The 20400-nt window shown below is 41.4% G+C and overlaps 2 protein-coding genes across 5 annotated transcripts in view; one reads left to right on the forward strand and one right to left on the reverse strand.

Annotated features, from left to right (window-relative positions):
- Nucleotides 1-20400, reverse strand: part of LOC139629693 (G-protein coupled receptor 35-like) — a 20876-nt gene continuing 476 nt past the window's right edge. The window contains exons 2-4 of one of the 4 annotated variants that reach the window (XM_071492468.1): nucleotides 19882-19992; nucleotides 1937-1990; nucleotides 45-1817 (exon numbers count right to left, since the gene is read on the reverse strand). In XM_071492468.1, the coding sequence (XP_071348569.1) occupies nucleotides 954-1802 (849 nt within the window). In that variant the 5' untranslated portion in view covers nucleotides 1803-1817; nucleotides 1937-1990; nucleotides 19882-19992 and the 3' untranslated portion in view covers nucleotides 45-953. Of the gene's footprint in view, nucleotides 1818-1936; nucleotides 1991-2632; nucleotides 2745-19881; nucleotides 19993-20400 lie in introns of those variants that run through there. The other 3 variants (XM_071492471.1, XM_071492467.1, XM_071492470.1) reach the window with 3 other exon arrangements.
- The window catches only part of LOC139629692 (nuclear receptor ROR-beta-like), a 15673-nt gene continuing 7614 nt past the window's right edge, over nucleotides 12342-20400 (forward strand). Inside the window, exons 1-3 of the mRNA XM_071492466.1 lie at nucleotides 12342-13073; nucleotides 19914-19999; nucleotides 20117-20258. Of these exons, the coding sequence (XP_071348567.1) occupies nucleotides 13067-13073; nucleotides 19914-19999; nucleotides 20117-20258 (235 nt within the window). The 5' untranslated portion in view covers nucleotides 12342-13066. The remainder of the gene's footprint in view (nucleotides 13074-19913; nucleotides 20000-20116; nucleotides 20259-20400) is intronic.

Below are 20400 nucleotides of genomic sequence, written 5' to 3' on the forward strand. Positions count from 1 at the left end.
TTTATTTTCTTAAAATGAAATTTATTTCTCATCAAATTGGCAGATTGAAGCTTAACAGCAGGCAGCTCCAGAGCAGAGAGGGAGCGGAAAATCTTTCAAACATTTACTTTTCTCACCACAAGAGGGAGCTGGACACTGGCCTTCATTCATCTGGCCTCTGTAAGAGATTGAAAAGCATGAACTCTCATGGGTGCCTGTGCATTGACTGGACATTGTCTGTCTGTGCACACAGACTGTTGTCTTGTTGAGAGGTCTGGATATGAGAATACCCCTTGTTTCCTGCTTTGATATAACGCTCAACATCATACAGACAGAAATAAGGACGATTAAAGGTTGAGTGAGTTAGATAACAAGTATTTACAGCCCAAGGACACACTTACATGCTCATGCATATCCCTTAAGCAGCTGAGGAATTCATAAGGCCTCCTGATGATTTAGGCCAAGCCAGATGTATATATTGCTTGGAACCGAGGAGTCACATGAAACTAGATGAATAGTTAATTTTTACATTAGCATTATACATAGCGTACATTTTCATTTATAAAAAAGAATCATAAAACATTAGTCAAAAGTGCCATCACAATCAGTCAGATAATAAGCATGCTGCTAATTTAAAAGGGTACTCTGAAAATTGAGGGATCTCACAAAAGAGAGAATGATAGAAAATTTAAAAAATGGTCAAAACCTGGATCCTACAACTCCTATAATTCATCTCAACGGCATTTTTTATTAGACATTCCCTGTCTCCAAAATGCCCTCTTCTTTTGAACCACACATAAATAATCTGCGACTCAGATTTATGCTAGCCTCCACCCCAAATCGAGATTACCTTGATGACACCATCTGGTATCCCATAAAATTAATATAATTTATTTTATTTTGTGCATACTAAGAAAGATGATGTAAAAATGCTATTTTTAAGAGACCAGGGATTTTTTTATAGTCCCACTGACTTATGAATAAAACCGTTTCAATAAGAACCAATAGCTTATAGAATCAAAGCAGCAGTTTGTGGCAGCAATCCATTCAGACACTTGTAAATATATATGTGCTTGTGTGCGTACGTCACAGTGCCAGTTAGGAGGTGGATGAAGGTTGACCAGAAAGCCAACATGGATTGGTGTGTAGCAGACGATGAACACAATCATGTTTGCCTTTACTATACCAACAATGCTTTTCTTTTCCTCTAATTTGCTCTCCACTTTTGACAGAATACAGATGATCTGACTGGAGCAAAACACAATGATCAGCAGAGGAATGAGGAAGCCTGGGATGACCAGAGTCACAGCATTCTCTAGTTTAAGTGGTTTATCTTTACGTCTTTCATAGCATGTCCAGAGATTTCCGGGGATGTTCTCCTTTTGGAATACAGCAGATACTGTCCCCAGAAGTGTCCAAATAACCAAACACACAGCACAAGCTGCCTCCTTCTTCTTCCTCCAGGTTCTGGCCTGCAGAGGGAACCTTATAACCAGGTAGCGCTGGACACTGATGGCAGTTGTGGTCATGATGCTGGCATACAAGTTGATGAAATGTATAGTCTTGAGGAAAGTACAGAAGGTATTCTTAGGCAGGCAGTGGAAGGCATCATAAATCCGAAAGGGGAGGAAGAAGATGAGGGCCGAATCAGCTATGGCCAGGTTGAACATGTAGATGTGGGTGTCTGTCCAGGAATCTCGTTTTGCAATGAAGGCATACAAAGCCGCAGCGTTGACAAGGAAACCCAGGAGAAACAAAAGACTGTAAGCCACACCTTGAAGGATGTCCACATTGCAACTAGAGTTGGTGGTGTTGTTGACCATACTTATCTGTAAGAACTAAAAAAAAAACATTAGTATGTTAATACAGAGAAAAGTATAATTATTGAGATACAACTCAAAAAAGCTGGAAAAAACATACAAACAACTATTTAATAATATAGCTTGGAGGATCTCACTTTGTTAAAGTGACACAGGGCGAGGGCGGGGTCCACCCTGGACAGCTGGACAGTCTATCAAAGGGCCAACATATAGAGACAAACAGAATCACCAATCAATAAAAGTGCATGTCTTTGGACTGTGGGAGGAAGCCGGAGTACACGGAGGGAACCCACACAGACTTAGGGAGAACATGCAAACTCCACACAGAAAGACCCCGGGCGACAGCGCTAACTACTGCGACACCATGCCGCCCAACAAGGGACTTTGGTAATAAAAAAAACTTTAACTTCAGAAGATACCCACTTGAATTTACTGAATAAGACATATCAGGTCTCATACAAGCTTTAGACAAAAGTTTGAATGCATTTTTGTACACAAGGAAGATCGTAGCGTTTGTCTCCACAAATTTGAATAATGTAATCCTTTTCATATTATATGATATGTTCCAAATTCACTGTAGCTCTGATTTTATTACATGTATAATATCATAGCAGAACTTAGTACAAACTTAGTGTTATATAAGAACTAATAACCTCCTTTTACTAAAATGAGAACTTGATGACTCTTCTTGTCTGCGTTTTGTTATTGTGTATACCAGAAATCAGTCCCCCTCTTCGACTCATCATTTCTATTTCATGCAGCAAAGTTTAGTGGAAGGCAGAAAAGCAGTTATGTTGCTGGTCAAAATTAACCCGTAAAAAATAAAAACTTACCAAGTGAGTTGAACTTCCTGAACAAGTGAAAAGCCAGCTCCACCAGCAGTTGTTAAGTCTGTCTTTTAGATACAAGACTATTCGGTACACTTCTGCCTCATTTCACCATTTCCTCTCTTCTGTGGTTATGTGAGTTTCAGTGGTTAAAAGTGTAACAAGTGGCAATGGTGACATGGCTCAACAGAGGTATAGGTACTAGCTAATAGAATAATAGATTGTATTATTGTCCCACCCCCCATCACTCTACACTATCCAACTGTAAAGGTGTAAAATGCCTAAAAAATAACTTTTAATAATAATAATAATAATGATGATAATAATAGATCATGGAACAGTAGCCATAGAAATGTTCAACATTCATATGATGGAAATGATTGTATCAATGTAGCCCACATATGTGGATAATATGAAACTGATGGAAATAGCTGTACGGAAGTTGTGTCTTTGCAGTACTAGGTCAGCAGCATAATGAAAGATGCAGCACTTTTCTTCTCACACCATATAGTTTCCCGTTTGCCATTTTGAGGCACTGCTATTGTATTTACATTTTTGAATCGAAATCTTTACCACCCGAGTGGTAATTTCCACCAGCAGTGTGAAAGGGGAAGTAAAACAAGGTCACACTTCAACAGTGGTGAAAATGTGAGGTCAATAGCTGCACTGAGGAGGAAATTACAAAATAAATCTTGTCCTTGTGCAAGAGAAATGATTGTGAACACAACCTCTCCCATCTTTAACATCTAATAAAGAGAAATGGGTCAGCGTTTTGTTCTGTTGGCTGAAAAGAGGTGACAAGAAATCTAAGCAAAAACCAACATGATGGTAAAGGGCTTTTGCCTGGAAAATGTGTGTCAGTGTGTCAGCAGTGACTGGGAAAATGTTTGTCTCACACAATATTTTCCATTGTTATACATGAACTGATGAGCAAAAAAAAAAAAAAAAAAAAAAGTTCTCTAATTTCTCATGAGGTTGTCAGCAACAGACAGTCACAGGGGAGCAGCCACAGGCCCCTGGATTAAACCGCTGTTTATGAAAACCTTTGTAAATAAGTTCCTGGATTCAATAAGAAACAGATAATTAAAAAGATCACGAAGTCATCAAGGCACATCTGCAGGCCTGTCTCTGCCTTCATGCAGCTCTGGCCAACCTGCTTCACATTTGTGAGTTATTTTGTCAACATGTCCTCATCAAACTGTTTCTGTCCGATCGGACAGACGGTGGGGTGTGTGTGGGCGAGAGCTTGGACGCAGGCCGGTCTGGCTGCCACCACATACACAAGCCAGACGCTGCACAATGATATCTCGCTTAATGGGCACTTAATTAGAAATGGAGCTACACAGTGACTTAGTGAGGCACTGTTTGTGTGCATTTGACTGATGTTTCTTTGTGTGCGTGCATGCATTTCTCTTGTTGTTATGTTTCGCTTTGTCTTTGCTCACAGTAACTATGTGCTTGTTTGTATTCTGAGGTCTGATTCACTTGTTTGTTACCTTGTTGTGACAGAGGGTGTGCATTCACTGGGGTGACTAAGCCTCTGAGTGCTTCGTGACACAAACCCTGCGTGTTGACTGAGCATTATGCCAATGTCAGAGTCAGTCTATTGTAAACTTTCGTTTGTGTCGTGTTTATGTGATTGACAACATTTGAATGTGTCAGGAGCAGAGGACATTACTGTCAGAATAAAGCACAAAAATTGATCAGGAAACACTGGAATCACTTGAGCTGTGACAAGATTTTGAAGTTTGCACAGATGAATCACTGTCTGCATCATAGTCTTTTTGTACTGTGCTGACAAAAATGAGCAAAGGAGTACTAGTTTGTAGCCTGCAAGCCTTCAACTTGGGAAGATGAGGTCATGGTTGCAAAAAAAGAAAAATTGCTGAGAAAATGAAAAAGTATTAATGATTCAGACTCCTGGCAACATTGCATACAATGGTTGTCTTTGTGCCACTGGCCTTCAATGTTTAGAAGAACAGCTTTGTTTGAGAGTAAAAGGAGGACTGTTTTGATGAGGGAGGACAAAGATTTGCATCACAGGTTTAGAGCTTATCCTTTCTGTGTATGATTCATCACTGATGAAGGTTAAAACTGGAATAAAAGTGTCAAATGACAAGGCAAGTTCTGTAAAACCAAAACCAAGTCTGGATTTTCTCAATGACTAAAGTGGACCCTAACTGCACAAGTGTTTTCAAGAAACGTTGAGTCAAGAGTTCACTGAGGTGAGCAAAGCGCTAAGATGGGAAAGATTTCAGGCTGAGTCTCCACTGAAGATGAAGACTTCACCATCAAAATGCGGGGCTGAAAGTTCATCCAGCAAGCAGAGGAAAGGATTGACGGAAAGACACTTAGAGAGAACAACTGAGGGCCTTTAAAGAAAAAACGAAAAAGAGAGAGAGGATGGAAATCTGAAAACCTGAGCTGGAAAACATTTTGGACGGACTGCACGGAACAGTTGAGAATACATACCACAAAAACAGATGACGGAGCAGAAAGGTTTGGAGTATGAAGTTGCCCTTTAACTTGTTGTTTTATGTAGTTAAACCTATTTTTAGTTGATGCAGTTTGGTTTCAGGAAAGTTTTGGCGTGCCCTTTCAAGACGAAAGAGTCAGCTTTCTCCATTAGTCTGTGGCCTCTGAACTGTAATGTGGACTATATGAAGCCAGAGGGGGAAACCATAAACCTGTTAGAGAACTGACTGCAGGTTATGTGTAGCTGGCTGGTTCTGGGAATAGATTGGTTTATAAATTTTAATTACACTGTAATTGTAATTAATGCACTAATACATGTTTACATTTTAATCCTAACACATTTTACACTGTTGTGACTTTCACAATTAGGATTTCTACAACAAGATCCCTGAAAGGCATAAGAAATGTTTGATTAGATCCTGTTTATTAGTAATTACAGCTTGTATATTTACAGTTATTGCATTTTTTTAGGGATGTTCTGATTTTATTAAAAGCTGCTTCAAAGATATCATTCTCTGAAAATAAAGGCATAAATCTAATATTGCACAGGATATGAAGGAGTTCAATATTTCGGATGCAGTCTGTTGTTATCATTAATTTGTTTCAAATCCCGTTAGGCTTATCCTGTTTTCACAGAGATATTTCCCAGATCTACCCGGATCTGGTATATCATTGCAGATATATTTGTCTGCTAGTCTCAGTCAATCTCATTTTTCTTGACTCACGTCTGCCTGTCTGCTGGTCAGTCTGCCCCCCCACCCCTTGCCTGCCTGTCTCTCTAACCACTTGGCTATCTCTCTTTCTTGCCTCCCTGCATTCATTCCTGTCTGTCTGGTACTGTTTGAAAGTGCCCTTTACACGTCAGTAGTGAGGCGGGGTGGTGGGTAGAGGAGGGAGGTGGGGGGGGGGGGGGGGGGGGGGGTTTCCATCGCTCTAACTAGGTCAGTGAAGACACACCCCTCTCTCCCCTTGCTGTGCCCCTGCTTTCCCCCCCTTCTGTCTCCTTTCTCTCCCTTCTTCCTCTGCTCCCTGCTGTGACGCAATGCAGACTTTCTGCACAGGCCTCCTGTTTTCCCCTTTATTACCTCCTGAATCTGAAAAACACAGTGGAGCCTACCACTCCATTAATGACAGTGACACATCCTCCAAATCAGCATAAAGCAAACAAGCATCAGCCGCCAAACAAAGACAACTTGCACTTTGGTAAACGCCAGTCAGATTAGATGAATCAGTGGCACCATATGGATCCGCTAATCAGCCAGAGTTCAAATGATTTAGTCCAGCTTCTTGTTGTGATGACGGATTACATAATGCTTAGGCGTTGCATAATGTTTGCAGGGGTTGTCAATCTGTGATCAGGCACTTCCACATTTGGATGGGGTACTCAAGTGGAGCCACTGGAAAGTGTGTCACTGTTACTGTGCATTTGCTTTGGCAATTCACTTTTATAGAGACTCCTCCGGTGAGCTGATGTGTGTGCGTGTATGTGTGTGTGTCCAACATGATGAAGAACAATCACTGCATTCATCTGCGGTTTTCAAAGCCCTTTAAATACTTCACTTATGACTTATCAAGTGTCTGTGCAGTCTTTTGACAATATGGACTGAAAATCAGGAAATATGCATGCTAAAGAGCAAATTCCAAGTATTACATAAGGCCAGCATGTTATACCACAATCCCAACACTGGGTGTCTCTGTTTCTGTGGGCTGTGTTGCGATGAGTCATCTAGGCGGTTATAGATCAACTGAAATCTGAATTACCAAGTCTCACCATTGCTTGGTCCTCAAACCCAAAGTGTTTATCTCAGTAAACATCGCTGCATAGAGATATGTGGGTAAATGTGTTTTGTATGTGCTGAACAGAGCGCAAGAATCTGGGTGGTGAATATGATAAACATGTTCAGAAATTAAACCAGAGCTGCACAAATGTGCAATTGATTTTTAGCTGATCTATTATGTACGGATCATTAGCATAGGATCATTCTGCAAATATGCTCTTCTCTTATTAGGCCATTTGAGGCAGATAAAGGATTGAACAAAAGGAAATTTGCTCTGGTGTTGCATGGAAATGAAAGAGAATGGAGGATCTGAGGTAATATGGGAGGATAAAAGAAAACGGGAGGATGAAAGAAGAGTGAGATAAGGAGAGTACGGGTGTCCAGCGGCACCCTGCGGATGGCACACAACAAATGTAGGTCATCAGGCCAAAGATGGAGGAAGCAAGAAATGCGAGGCGGAAGTGAGAATAGTTACTGTTGAGGAAAATGTGCAGGATACTGGAATAACTTTTTACGCCTCGTTTATTTTGCTGGCCTTATTTACTGTTGATAGAAATATCACAGTGTCCTCGGCATCCATGTGCGATTGCATGTGTACGTGGCACATGTATCCCAGTGCGTATGAGTGTGCATTCACGCTCCCGTGGGTGTAACTGGGTCAGGTTCACATGGCAAAACACGTTGATTCACACCGGAGATAAACACAGCCCAGTTGCCACGGCAACCTCTTTTTACTCTTACCGCATCTTTGCATGGCGCATATTTATATTTGCATCAGATTTCTGAGTAAGACAAAAGCAGCACAGTTTGTCCACGCATAGGAAAACGTATTTTAAAGCCCAGCGCTGTCATTTATGATTATGAACAGGTTCCAACTTTGAATCATGACTGTCTTTCGTTTTGAAAATGTATTGTTACCTAAGAGTAACAGGTTCAGTTCTATGAATGTGTCAATACCTGAGTCCTCCCTGTATTCAAACGTTTGTGGGTGTGGACGCTGAACCTGCTTTGTGAGGAACAAAGAAGGAGAGATGTGGAAGGGAGGGGGGAAAAGGAGACAGTCAGTGACACATAGAGAGACTCACTGCTGATTGTGTTTGTCAAGACAAGTCTGGACATACTGTAGAAATCTAAGCATGGGTGTAACTCTGTGCGTTTGGGTCAGTATGTCTCTCATCTAGTGTGAAGGATATTTCCATGAAGACCTGCAGCCAGAATTTAGCAACAAGCAAGAAGGATACGTCCTGTTTTTGTAGACACACTAAAGTGCGTGGTGGATGTTTAGAGAAGTGGGATTGTGTTAAGTGGGTTGCTAGTTTGATTCATGTGACTATTTGTGCAGGGGAAATAGAGAAGAACCAATCTTCTGCTGTGGGCTGGAGCGGGCATTACATGTTCAGGTGCTTTAATAATAGAACGCTGTGGTTCAACTATGAAAATCTGCAGAATCAATGTCAGTGATTGTGTTTGCAGAAAGCAGACACAAATATACACTTTACAATTAAAATCTTAAGTCTGTGAACATTTTTTACGTTGTCAGATTCTGTGCAGTTAGTTTGGCTTCATCTATTTAGAGTCAAACTTAAAGACACTGAAAACTTGATTTCAAAAAATATATAGGTAGGCATTAGGTATTAGTTAGGAACTGTGTTTGTAGGTGTTTTTTTTCACATTTGACCAAACAACACACCAACCATGATTAGCTCCTGATTGACATGTTGTTAATTCCTGATTGATGCACAGAGGTACATGAGTTCACACATCACTGAGTCCAGCACACTTGAAACCATCCAGTATTTATTTTTAATGTTTATGTCGAGGTTTATGTTGGACTGCAACATTATTTAGAATATCATGGCCTTTAATGGCCAAAAAAATTATAATTTCATAACCGTGAAGTGGTCAGGTCTTTCATGAAAAATAATTATTAATTTATTATTTTCATTAATTTATTATGAAATTAAATTTATTAGCATTTTTAGGCAGTGGTCAGGTTTTGACTCTTCCTCCATAGATGACCTTCAGGTATTGCTTGAAATGTTGCACATTCAGCGCAGGCTGTGCAGAGGGTCTCAAACACCTGTTGAACGTTCAAATGTTGTGTGATAATTTTTACAAGAGCTTCACATTAGCTAATTTTCAGCAGTGTAATTAAGTGTAAACCAGGCCAAGGACACTACAAGAATATACGTTTGAGCTCTTCCTGTAAGGCATGTGAGCTGAGGGAGCAAATGTGCTCACTGAGATAAATCTATACCTAATGACCTGTGATTGAACTCATGCATAATTTATTCTGCAGAATTATCAAACTCAAAAGCCGTAGAGTGTATGAAAAACTGAACTGATAAGGAGAAACTGAGCGCAAAGAAGAAACAGATGTGCTCGAGTGTAGAGAGGCAACAGGAGCTGGAAAGATAAAAAAGGGCCAGGAGTGAAATATTGAGAATATGGAGATAGGACAGGGATGTAAAGTGGAGTTGAGTGGAGGAGGATGAGTAGATCGTGACAGGAGGGAACAGTGTTTGTACTCTATCTGACACACTGACCTAGTGACGCAGCAAAGCTCACAGCTCCAGATTATAGAGCCATGGCTGCAGGGAGGGGGCGAGAGGGATTAATGGTGCCTCCAGAGAGGAGAAAACAGGGAGATTAACTGAATGAGGGAAGAGGGAGTGGGGGATTACAGCTCTGTGGATGGCAGGAACCTGAAATAATCTCAGCAAACTGACTGGCACAGTCCCGTACATGTGTATGTGTGTGTTTGTTTCTGCCTCTTTGAAGCACAAATGATGATGTACAGATTAGTACAATTTAGGAAATGAAAGAACATGAGGTGGTGAACATTATCTGTGTTCAATGTGCTTTAAATAACCCCTGTTCACATAGAAATGCATCTGAACGTTTTACAGTATGCCGTGTGAGAAGTTAGACTGGAATGTAAGGAGTTGATGCTGCTAAGGCAGAGAGATTGGCTACAGGGCCCCACTGAAACCATGTGCGGCCAATCAGTTACAGTTGGTCCCTCATCCCTACAAAGACTCTTTGATGTGAGCGAGGCCTTTAAATTCAACCCTGAGGAGTCACAAGGCTACACCGGCTTTGATCTGAGTCAGGAGAAACTTTATGCCATTCCTAACAACAAGAGCTTCTGCACAACAACAAAATGCCTGTTTTCCTGACATTCAAAGAGTCAGTGACAAGCACAGATTCACTGTTGAGTGGGAATATCTGAAAAGCTTTGTGCCATACTAAAAACAGATATACTGTATGTGATTGGTTCTAGATGATGTTGATTTGTCTGTACAATGTAACACTGGTCTAGTAACACTTTTAACCTATAGCTCCCATCACATAGGCTGCCCTATAGAAAAAGACATCTTCTGCAGTGTATTATATCCCAGTGGGTGTGACCTGGGAAGGTATCCTTATGCTTCTCTGCAGAGAGATCATTTCGCTCCATCACTGGCTCCACAGACCTGTCACTTTAAATGTCTGTGTTGCTTTGGCAACCTTTTTCTATACTTGAGAGGAGTCAAGGCAAAGTGGACATGGGCCATTTCACCTCCTCGTGTGTGCAGCAGCTCTGCTTGTTGTCACACACCCTATGATGTAAATATCCGTCCATTTATGTATCATTTCTGCCGGCCTCCCCCATCTGCTCCCTCATCCTGTTATGCTGCTGGTGGCGGCCTTCCAAAAAATCCTCCAGCTTCTCTGAGCTCTCCTTCTTCCTTGCCTCTTCTTTTACCTCTTACTTGATCATAGGGCAACAAAATGTCTGCCATATATGAAGCCATGCTGAAGACCTCCTCCTCCCACTCCCTCTCTCTCTCTCTCCCTCTCTCTCTCTCCTTTCTCTGCTGTCTAACCGAGTTGCACAGCGGTTACGTAAGAGCTAAGGTCAAAGTGTCACTGCCGTTGTCAAGGGAGACATAGAACAGAGGGGCTTTAGAGGAGATGTGCACAGGGCGAGAGAGAGAGAGAGAGAGAGAGAGAGAGAGAGAGAGAGAGAGAGAGAGAGAGGGAAAAACAGCAGACACAAACAGCAGAGAACAGAAAAATGTACAGGAAAGGCCAGAGAAAAAAATACGGATTTAAACACGCGTGCATGAATAAAAACATCAACCTCTTAGGATATGGTTCATTTTGTCTGACATAAAGGAGACAAGGAAGTGTAAAAAATAAAAGGAGATTAGCGATTACGTATGAAAAACAAGGAAGAGGCAGAGGAAAAGGGCTTGGAGAGGAAAAAACAAAGGAATGTGAGCGCCTGTGTGTTTCTGTGTGGGTGAATGTGTGTGTGTGTGAGAAACAGAAAAAGAATCTGTGACTGTAGGTGCTCTGTGCTCGGCTGCTCCACTAACCTAGTTTGAGTAATCTCTGCCTTCATGCTGTTTCATAACATCGCTGCCAGAACATTGCATCATAAGGCCACCCGCTACAGCACCCCCCACCATCCAGCACCCACCCACCCACCTCCCAATCAGCACCGACATTCACACACTGTCCCAAGTATACATTTACATCAGAATCTGAATCATTTTTTTCTTTCATTGATTAAACCAATGAAGAAGAGCTGTAAATTTACTTTTTGGTTTTTTTTAAAAAAGCACAACATATCCAAAAAAAGAGATGATTCATATAAGCAAAAAAAAACCACATTTTGTACATTAGCTGGAAAAAAAAAAAGTGTGCCCAAAATGCAAATACATCGATACATATAAGTTATATAAGATGCAACTACTGCAGCAACTATCCAGTGATATGTTCCTGCAGGCCCTGGACAGAAACAGGAACCAGACAGCTGTGAATTAAACTTTGTGAGGTCACTGGGTGTAAACTCTGGAGCAACTCTGCTCCACAGAGAATGAGTTGAAAGATGGTGAGCAATCACTGGGAAAGCAGCCTATTCTTCCCAGCGGAGACGAGCATACTGAGGAATAAAGCTCATTTGAGTGCACAAGCTCATATAAAATATTTTACAGGTCCACAAGGTCACTGCAGTAACTCCATATTATACATTTATTGCCTATAAAATTAAACTCACTTTTTTCTTTTCTCTGTTTTTTTTTTTTTTTTGAAAACAGGTGTTCCTCTTTGTTAACAGCACAAGGACTATTCAAGTCACAAGTGACAAACACAATTTCACTAAAGAAATAAGGTCTTTTTTATTGTGCTATAGGGCTACAACTGGCAGTTATTGTCTTTATGATCAAGTGATTAATCGATCATCAGATGCTGATGTTTTTCAAAGATTTCTATCACTTTAAAGCTACATTTCTGGAAGCTCGCTCAGGTCAGATGATTACATAAAGTCATCCGAGTCAACAACATCAAGGCAAATACAGAAAAAAAAAAAAAACACTCATTGAATAAGGTGTCAGCTTTCAGGTAAACAAAGAACCTTCCTGGAGCTTCTGGTTGCCTGTTTTTAACCTAATCAGACAAGTATGAACCTCAGTGAGAGGTTCACAGGCTGCATTCCGCACTGTTACAGTAACTGCTGTCAAATCAGGGGAAGTGGCAGAGAGCAGTACACGGTCCTGTCTGTTTGAAAGAAGAACTGATCGCCTTCCTATCACCTCCTGGAAGCGGCAATATTCATTTCTCACTACTGATCATCACTGTAAGTAAATAAGAAGTGAACACTAGTCAATCCTTTGCCCATCCACCTTAAACTCGCTCCCGACGGCGCGCCCCCGCGACTGCTGTGAGAGGAGCTGACGGCAGTGAGATCATGTGAGAGTCCACGCTTGGAGAAAGTAGGTTAGCAGGGTAGACTGAGAGGAGAGCAGGCGGAGAGTCACAGCGCGAAGGGGGGGCCGCCGACACACCGCTCGTCCACCGTGGGACTATTCTGTCAAAAAAGTTGAGCCAAATCTATTCGCCAGTGCGCCGAGACGGTTACGATGCGATCCAAAGCGACTTTCTCCACTCTTTCATTTTGCTTGGACTTGACCGAGCGATAAAGGAGAAGAGTTTCGGGTAGTCCCCCCCCCCCCCCCCCCCTCCCACCCCCTTTTCTTTGGTCGTGCTTTACGAGAACTGTCTGCAGTCGGGACGAAGTTAATATTGACAGAGCCAGTGCGCCCTGGCTCCAGCGCCTTATTCTCCTCTATCCTGTCACCTACAGTTGCCACATGTAGTCGAGTTTTCATCGTCCTGCCTAGAGAAAGAAAACATCAAAATGAGAGGTAAGTTGCTTTTATGTCATAATAAACCCCTGCATCCTTTAGTTGAACTTGGGAAACGTCGCAGTGTGTGTGTGTTTGTTTTTTTTTGACCGGGCTGGAACAACCACATGTGTGCGCACAGGGACCGGAGTGCGCCTGTTTTCCTCCCAGTGCGCATTAATCCCTCATGACGGGATTATCGCTGCACAGGGCTCAAGGCTGCATGCTCCACACTCAAGTTCAGCATGCAGTGAGAAAGAGGTGGGGGCATGGTGTTCATGATAATTAACTTGACCAGTCTGCAGTGCCGTTTAAAAAAAAAAAAAAACAACAAAACATCTATTAATTCCGCTTATACTGAAATCAGACCAAGACTTCAATTGTGCACATGCGTAGTTGTGCTTTATATTTCATCTCAGGGCTAAATCTGTGTGTTTCTGAACAAATGTGTGTCCTATCGCACCTGGGAGCCCTTCTGCAAATTTCGCCAGAGGATCCATGTTAGAGTTATGCAATAAGGAGAGGGAGGGGCATGAGGAGAGGTTGTTGTTAACCAAAACTAGAATTATGTAATCGAGATGCTATTCGATCTTATCAGGTTTCTGATTACCTGAATTAAAAACAAATATAGTGTTTTACTCCATTCGTTTAAAAAGAATAATAAATTCTCTTCTAGTAGCCTATTTATTGGCGCATAAGCGTCTGATTTTGTGTTATTTTATATTTTGAAAAATCAAAACAGTCCCGAAGATGCTTGCAAACTTTTTATTTGTAGCGGTGATTTTACAAGATGAATCTGAGCGGTGCTGGTGTAGTTGTGGTGTTGTTGTGATGTGATGACTGTGCCAGCATGGTCGACTGTGTGAGTGTACAGAGGGAGATGGACCTGGCTGTTCCACTGACCTAGTTATGTCACCCAACATTATACAGCACTGGGAGCGGAGGGAGGGGGGAGCGGCTCTGGGAAGCGCCGTGCCGCCGGACGTGTTACGCCATGTGCGGTTACAGGCGCTCGGTGACGGGCGTCCGACAACGTGTCGCTCCCTGACACAGGCTGAGCTTGAACTTGGGGAGTGGGGCAGCAGATGGCAGTTACTGACAAGGCAGGCTGTTTGTGGCTATAAGCTACTGTGAGATTCAAAAATGAATCAAGAATTCAAGTAATTAGAAAATAGGCTTCAAATGTAATGTAGGCAACGTGCAAATCATGATGAAATCTATTTTTTTTATATTATAGAAAGACATTTTTTCATGTGCATGTGTCACATTCACAACATAGCTACTGTAACCTCTGGAAATATTAATTGAAACTAATCTACCTGCAGCAATTTCTCCTTAACACGTACAGACTTTTAAACAAGCCAATTCATACTGTTTGGCTCTGTTCTCCTGCTGAATGTCTGGGTTTGTGGTCTGAACAAGGCCAGCATTACAATCTTTTATTGCACAGGACAGGAGATTAGGTGCTTGTAATCTTTTTTCTTTTTCTGTAGTCGGGGAGGAAAGAGATGAATTTTTGCAGTAAAAAGGGGGAGGGAGGGCGAAGCAGAGGGGGCCTCTAGTGGAGGGAGGTTCCCCTTCTGGCAGGATATCCAAATGTAAACAAACCGTGTCCCTTTCTTAGCCCACTGCACTGAAAATGTAGGTTAGTCACTCAGCCTTTGGTCTCCTCACCAGAAAAGCATGTCAGCATTTTTATTCCAGTTTGAACATGCTCATGCATATTTGTAATCACAATCATTTTAGTCTTTTAGAAGCCTGCTGTGTTGTCTTGACCTCTGACAATACCTCTGTTTTTTTTTTTTTTTTTTGCACAGGATAGAAGAGTGCACTTTATATAGTACATGTGAACATAGCAAGAGATCATGAGACTCATGTCATACACTGACACCCACTAGAGAGGGCCTATGAAATTCTTAGCTCTGTTCTAATCCCCCCACTGTGGGCCTCAGCTTGGCCTCCACTGGTATTTGCATCTTTTAAAATAGAGCCTATTGATTTGAATGCACCGGCAATCTGAGAGCCAGAGTATATATATATATATATATATATATATATATATATATATATATATATATATATATATATATATATATATATATATGTATTTAGTGTATGTTGATGCTCAGCACCATTGTTCTGTTGCAAATAGGACCACTCATAGAAAGTAAAATGAAAGTATTTTGTGAGAGCTGTGTATTCAAGTGTGTGCTACAAGGTATGACAGTAAGATCAGTAAGACATGTACCTTCTTGGATCCAACCATAAGGTGTGAAAGCAAACAAGCTTTTTTTACATATGTGAGGATATAATAGAGTTGACATACGAGTTGATCACATAATATGGAAATTAAAATAATTCAAATAATATGGAAAAACAATCCCATACTTGAACAGGGAAGACCACAGTGGGTTGTCGTGATATAGCTCTCTGCTGCACTGTAAGCCTACGCCCAACTGTGAGGCATGACACAACAAGTGCCTCAGCACTGCTAATATGTCTAGAGCTCAAGCACAAGGCCCCCCACCTCCTAATGAGCGCGTCCTCTCATGCTGTCAGTCATTCATATGAACAGGTGATGAAAAAAAATGAAGTCACCCAGAGCCAATCTATGCTCAAGAGCAGTTTACACATGTCTGCACATTATTGTTACGTGTGTAATAACCACACACAAACAAACTGTACTTGTTTTAAAAACTAAAATCGAGAAGTGGTGCGTGAGTGGTTGGTTTCTACATGTATTTGGCTGTGCACACATGGAGGGTCAAAATTCGTCTTCCTTTGTCACGCTACTGACACATTGACACACTGACTGTTTGGCAGGAGGCTCCAGTTGGAGAATTATTGGCTGTTTGTTCCACATTAGATACAGAGTACTGAACTATTGGAAGCACAAAGTCAGTGATTTTTCTCTGCCTCTCCCTGCCCCGCCCCTACTGAATTAGGCTTTAGCAGAGATAACACAGTTACACATTTAGCTGGCTGATAAACACACTGGGGCCAACGTGTTTGTAGCCGAGCAGTTAAAAATGTTTATTTGGTGAAAAGGCTTGGGTGTGCCACACAAAGTATCTGTCCTACTGCTCAAACACCTTTCTTTGTTTGCCATATGCGTAATTTCACCTCATTTACTGCATCCCCTGCTAACATTTTGTCAGTTACTGTGTCAGTGGGTGATAAATGTGAAGTGCTACATGTAGTGTCCATGCAACATGTTAGTGAAAAGCAGAATTGGTATTGATAGTCTTGGAATGCTGATGCTCTCTATGGAGTGCTAAAGGTCAGATGCCTCAGACTGGTGTTTTAGCAAAGGTCAACAATGATATTCAGGGTTAAAGGTAAATGTTGCTTTAACATTAGCATTGTTTTGCCAATTCGCCAATTAGCCAATCAGTCGATTCGTGGATACCTTGAATAATAACTGGAAACTTTTTTGATAATATTTTGGAGCAAACATACATAAAATACACTGGTTCCACCTTCTCACATGTGCATATAAGGTGCTTTTCTTAGCTTTACATGATAGTAAACAGGTTACTTTTGGTTTGTAAACAAGGTTGGTCCAAAGTCTAAGCCTGTAAGCCATAAGTTTTATGTTTATTAAAGCAAATAATTAATCAATCAAGAAAATAGTGGGCAAGAAATAACAATTACTAATAATTGTTTGTTGCAGCTCTAGGTTTTTTTGTTTCTATTGGTTCAGTGAGGCATCCAAGATATCCCTGTTCATTTTCTGCACCTATTAATTCTTTGCATGTAGGTAATTAGTTTAACTGCACAGTCATTTTTCATTTACCAGGTTATAAATGAGAAAATCACATTAGATAAGGGAACATTAGGGAGATGAATCTGGGTTTACTGTCTCTGGATTGTGTCTGGATATCTGCAGAGAGTCAGAGAAGAGGAGTGAGGAAGCATGTAGCCTATGAGTGCTTGTAGCAACAGGGGTGGGTGGCTGGGCATCTGTGTAATTCTGGCTCTCAGCACAGGACAAGAATAGAACGGGTTGAAGCAGAAGCTCAATATCGAAGACTGGGCAGAGGGGTGGGGGCTGAATAGCTGACATTCAAGTTCAGAGTTTGTCTGCTTTGAGTGGACTGTAGCCAGGTACAGTAGGGGCTGTTACAGGCAAATCAAATGTGGTTTCTCACTAATAACACAGCACAGTGTTTGATCATTTCATAGAAATCACTCCATACAGAACTAGTCTTATGAGAAATCGTTGAAGATCTGTGTTGCGTAGTAACTGAACTGGTAAGTGCAGTTTTTCTAGACTTATCATCATTGCCTCTCTTCGTTAATTTTGCTGTTATGTAACAGCCAATTTTATAATGCAAGTTATGAGCCTCCAGGGAAATATTTTATGGGGAAGTGCGAGCATTGTTCGGTTCCACCTTAAAACTGGTCTGCGGAGAGCCGGGATCGCGCCTGCCTCCCTCCCTCCCTCCTTCCCTCTCCCCTTGCAGTGGGAAAGTGTGTCAGTAGGACAGAATGTCCACATGGGCTGACAGGCTACAGCGCCCGAGTGACAGATGACTCAGCCAATACCAAGGAGGCTGGAACGCCACTCAGCCAGTGGGAAAGAGAGAGTCTGAGGAGGGCGGGGTCTCAGTGTTGCTAGAGTGAGCCCGCTGAATGAGTGTTGTGAGGAATGCTCACAGACAGGAGTTATATAATCGAGAGATGAGGGAGGGGTGGAGGAGAACCTGAGAGAAAGAGAGAGAGGGAGGGGGATATTTTTCCATTGCATGCCTGCAGCTGCCCTGATCAGTTGGAGTATTTTTGTAACAGTTTTAGAGGGGAGACAGCCGACTGTGTCATTAAAGGGGTGGAAAGTTGTGTTTTCCAGTACCTAAGAGTGCAACAATTCCTCCTCAATCACTAAGTGGTTTTCCGCACATCGTCCCAACACAAGCAGTACAAATACTAATTTTGTAAACGGGTCTAAAGTTTGCACAGACAGCAAAGCTGAACAGCAACTATCTTATGATATAGTTGTTGTTGTTTTTTGCTCGGGCAAGATAGAAGGAGTCTTTGTGTGTGTCATATGTGCAAGTGTCATGTGATTCCATGTCTGTTTGTGTACTCTGTTCCCTCATGGGGGCCACATGCAGGGTGCAGACAAACACAGTTCATGGCAAGTTAACTTCCCTTGTACTGTGCGTACTTGCTGTGGGACAGTTTGTCTTCAAGGTTTGTTGCCATCAATAAAAAAAAAAAAAAGAAAAAGAATTATGTGACTTAATTAATGCTACGCTCTTACATTCTGTACTTTGCACCACACGCCGGTGCAAAGTAGAGAATCTGACTCATGCAGTGATCTGTTTAATCTTCTAAAATGCGTTAATGATTATCTAATAAGAACAATTAAAATAGGAGTTACAAAGTATTTTCAATAAAACATGTGTTCTACCAAACAGCGAATTCAGAGGTCATAAGGCATCATAAAAGGAAGGACAAAATATCCCGACAAATAGTTAAAGGTCAGTGAAATAGGTTATGTCAAAGGCCTTCCGATGAAAGTAAGTACTGCTCTTGGCTAGCGTGGGATTTACAGAAAAGGAGTTTCAAAGACATGATCGCCCCTGGTAATGCTGCATATTTTAACCAGGACTGACCTCAGGATCACAGACTGCACTCACACTCAAAGACAACTGACATAAAATGTAACTTTGTGTCTAAAGCCTGTAACAATGTCAGTGAAATGGTGAATTCAAATGTGTATCTTACTAGCTCCCAGAGAAGGGAGGCAAGGATAGGTGTACCATAACAACTGATTGAAATAGAAATTGTCAAAGCCTTGCAGCTGCATTTTGTATCAGCAGGAGACAGAAGATGGCCTTCTTATTGAGCCCTGAGTACACACAGAAACAGCGGTCTGACTGTGATGAGATAAAAGCATGAGCAACCTTTTCAAGGAATACAGGAGATACAAAGAACCTAATTTTGGCCAAGGTTTATAGCTGCAGAAAAGTTGATAGAACAACATAAATGGCCAGCAAATGAGAGAGCCAAAAAATCATGCCCTAAATATGGTTGGTTTGTGTTACTGTAAAAAGCTGATTGTACTTTGGGGCAGCAAAATAAAAGCATCTCAGATTTTATGCATTTAAGCAAGAAGAAATTCTGGTCCATCTTGTTCTTAAAATCAAAGACCACAAATTTGTAATTTGGCTATGTTGTCAGGTTTAGGTGGTACTTACTATATTCTAGCTGATATGTTTACGGACATTATGTATAAAACACTACAAATAAATGGAAGGGACACTAAAATGACTACTGGGTAACACTAGTTGAGATACAGGCTAAAGAGGAAGAGGCCCTTCCAAAAGTACATGTCATAGCCTTTACTCAACAAGACTGATAAATATAACACAATGAGCTGTATCAAAAGCATGCAGGGCTCAGATAGAGGAGGATTTTAATCTCCACAATTATTAGTTGTCAGTGTAAGTTGATAACAGGTTTTGCGCTGTATAGAACAAAAACTTTCAAAGTTTTAAAATAAAAATAAAATAAAGTTTTACAAATCTTGGATAAAGTCAATAGTTCAGACAAGACCCACTAACTCCAGTTACAGTGAAGCAGGCACTCAATATATGCTAAGTATGGGTTTCTGTGAACACGTGTTATGTCTGAATGAATGTATCATGTTCCTAAATGTTGTGTTAGTGTTTAGTTATTAACTATTTTTGGCAACCTTCCACAGTATGACAGTGTTGTCGAACAAGCCAAAGATGTCACTGCAGCACCTTACTCAGCAGATGTTGACCATTGACTTTCTGCTTTCTATGTAAATTTGAGACACATTATGCAGCGGATTTCTGACCTCTCTTATCACCGTTGTTTTTGGTCCTGCAGCTCAGATCGAGGTCATCCCCTGTAAGATCTGTGGGGACAAGTCCTCAGGGATCCACTATGGAGTCATCACTTGCGAAGGCTGCAAGGTGAGGAGAAAACACAGAGATTCAACAAGGTTACCAAACTTCACTTTAATCATCCTGTTTTAGTTAACATGCACAGTCATTTACAGTGTTTGTATGTGTGTGTTTGTGCGTGTCTAGGGTTTCTTTCGTCGCAGCCAGCAGAACAATGCCATGTACTCGTGTTCCCGCCAGAGGAACTGCCTGATCGACCGTACAAATCGTAACCGCTGCCAACACTGTCGCCTACAGAAGTGTCTGGCTTTGGGCATGAGCAGAGATGGTAAACACACGAAGAACACACTGTACCCTCTATACTTACTTCCTTAAGTGTCATCATGCAAACTGGATATAGGGACTGGAACATACAGTACTTGTAGATAAGGTGGCAAAGGCAATCTATGTATCTTACAATTAGATTGAGG

Source organism: Trachinotus anak, unplaced genomic scaffold, assembly GCF_046630095.1.
Source record: "Trachinotus anak isolate AG129_WGS33_773 ecotype Australia unplaced genomic scaffold, CSIRO_AGI_Tana_v1 ptg000012l, whole genome shotgun sequence".
Classification (NCBI taxonomy): Eukaryota; Metazoa; Chordata; class Actinopteri; order Carangiformes; family Carangidae; genus Trachinotus; species Trachinotus anak.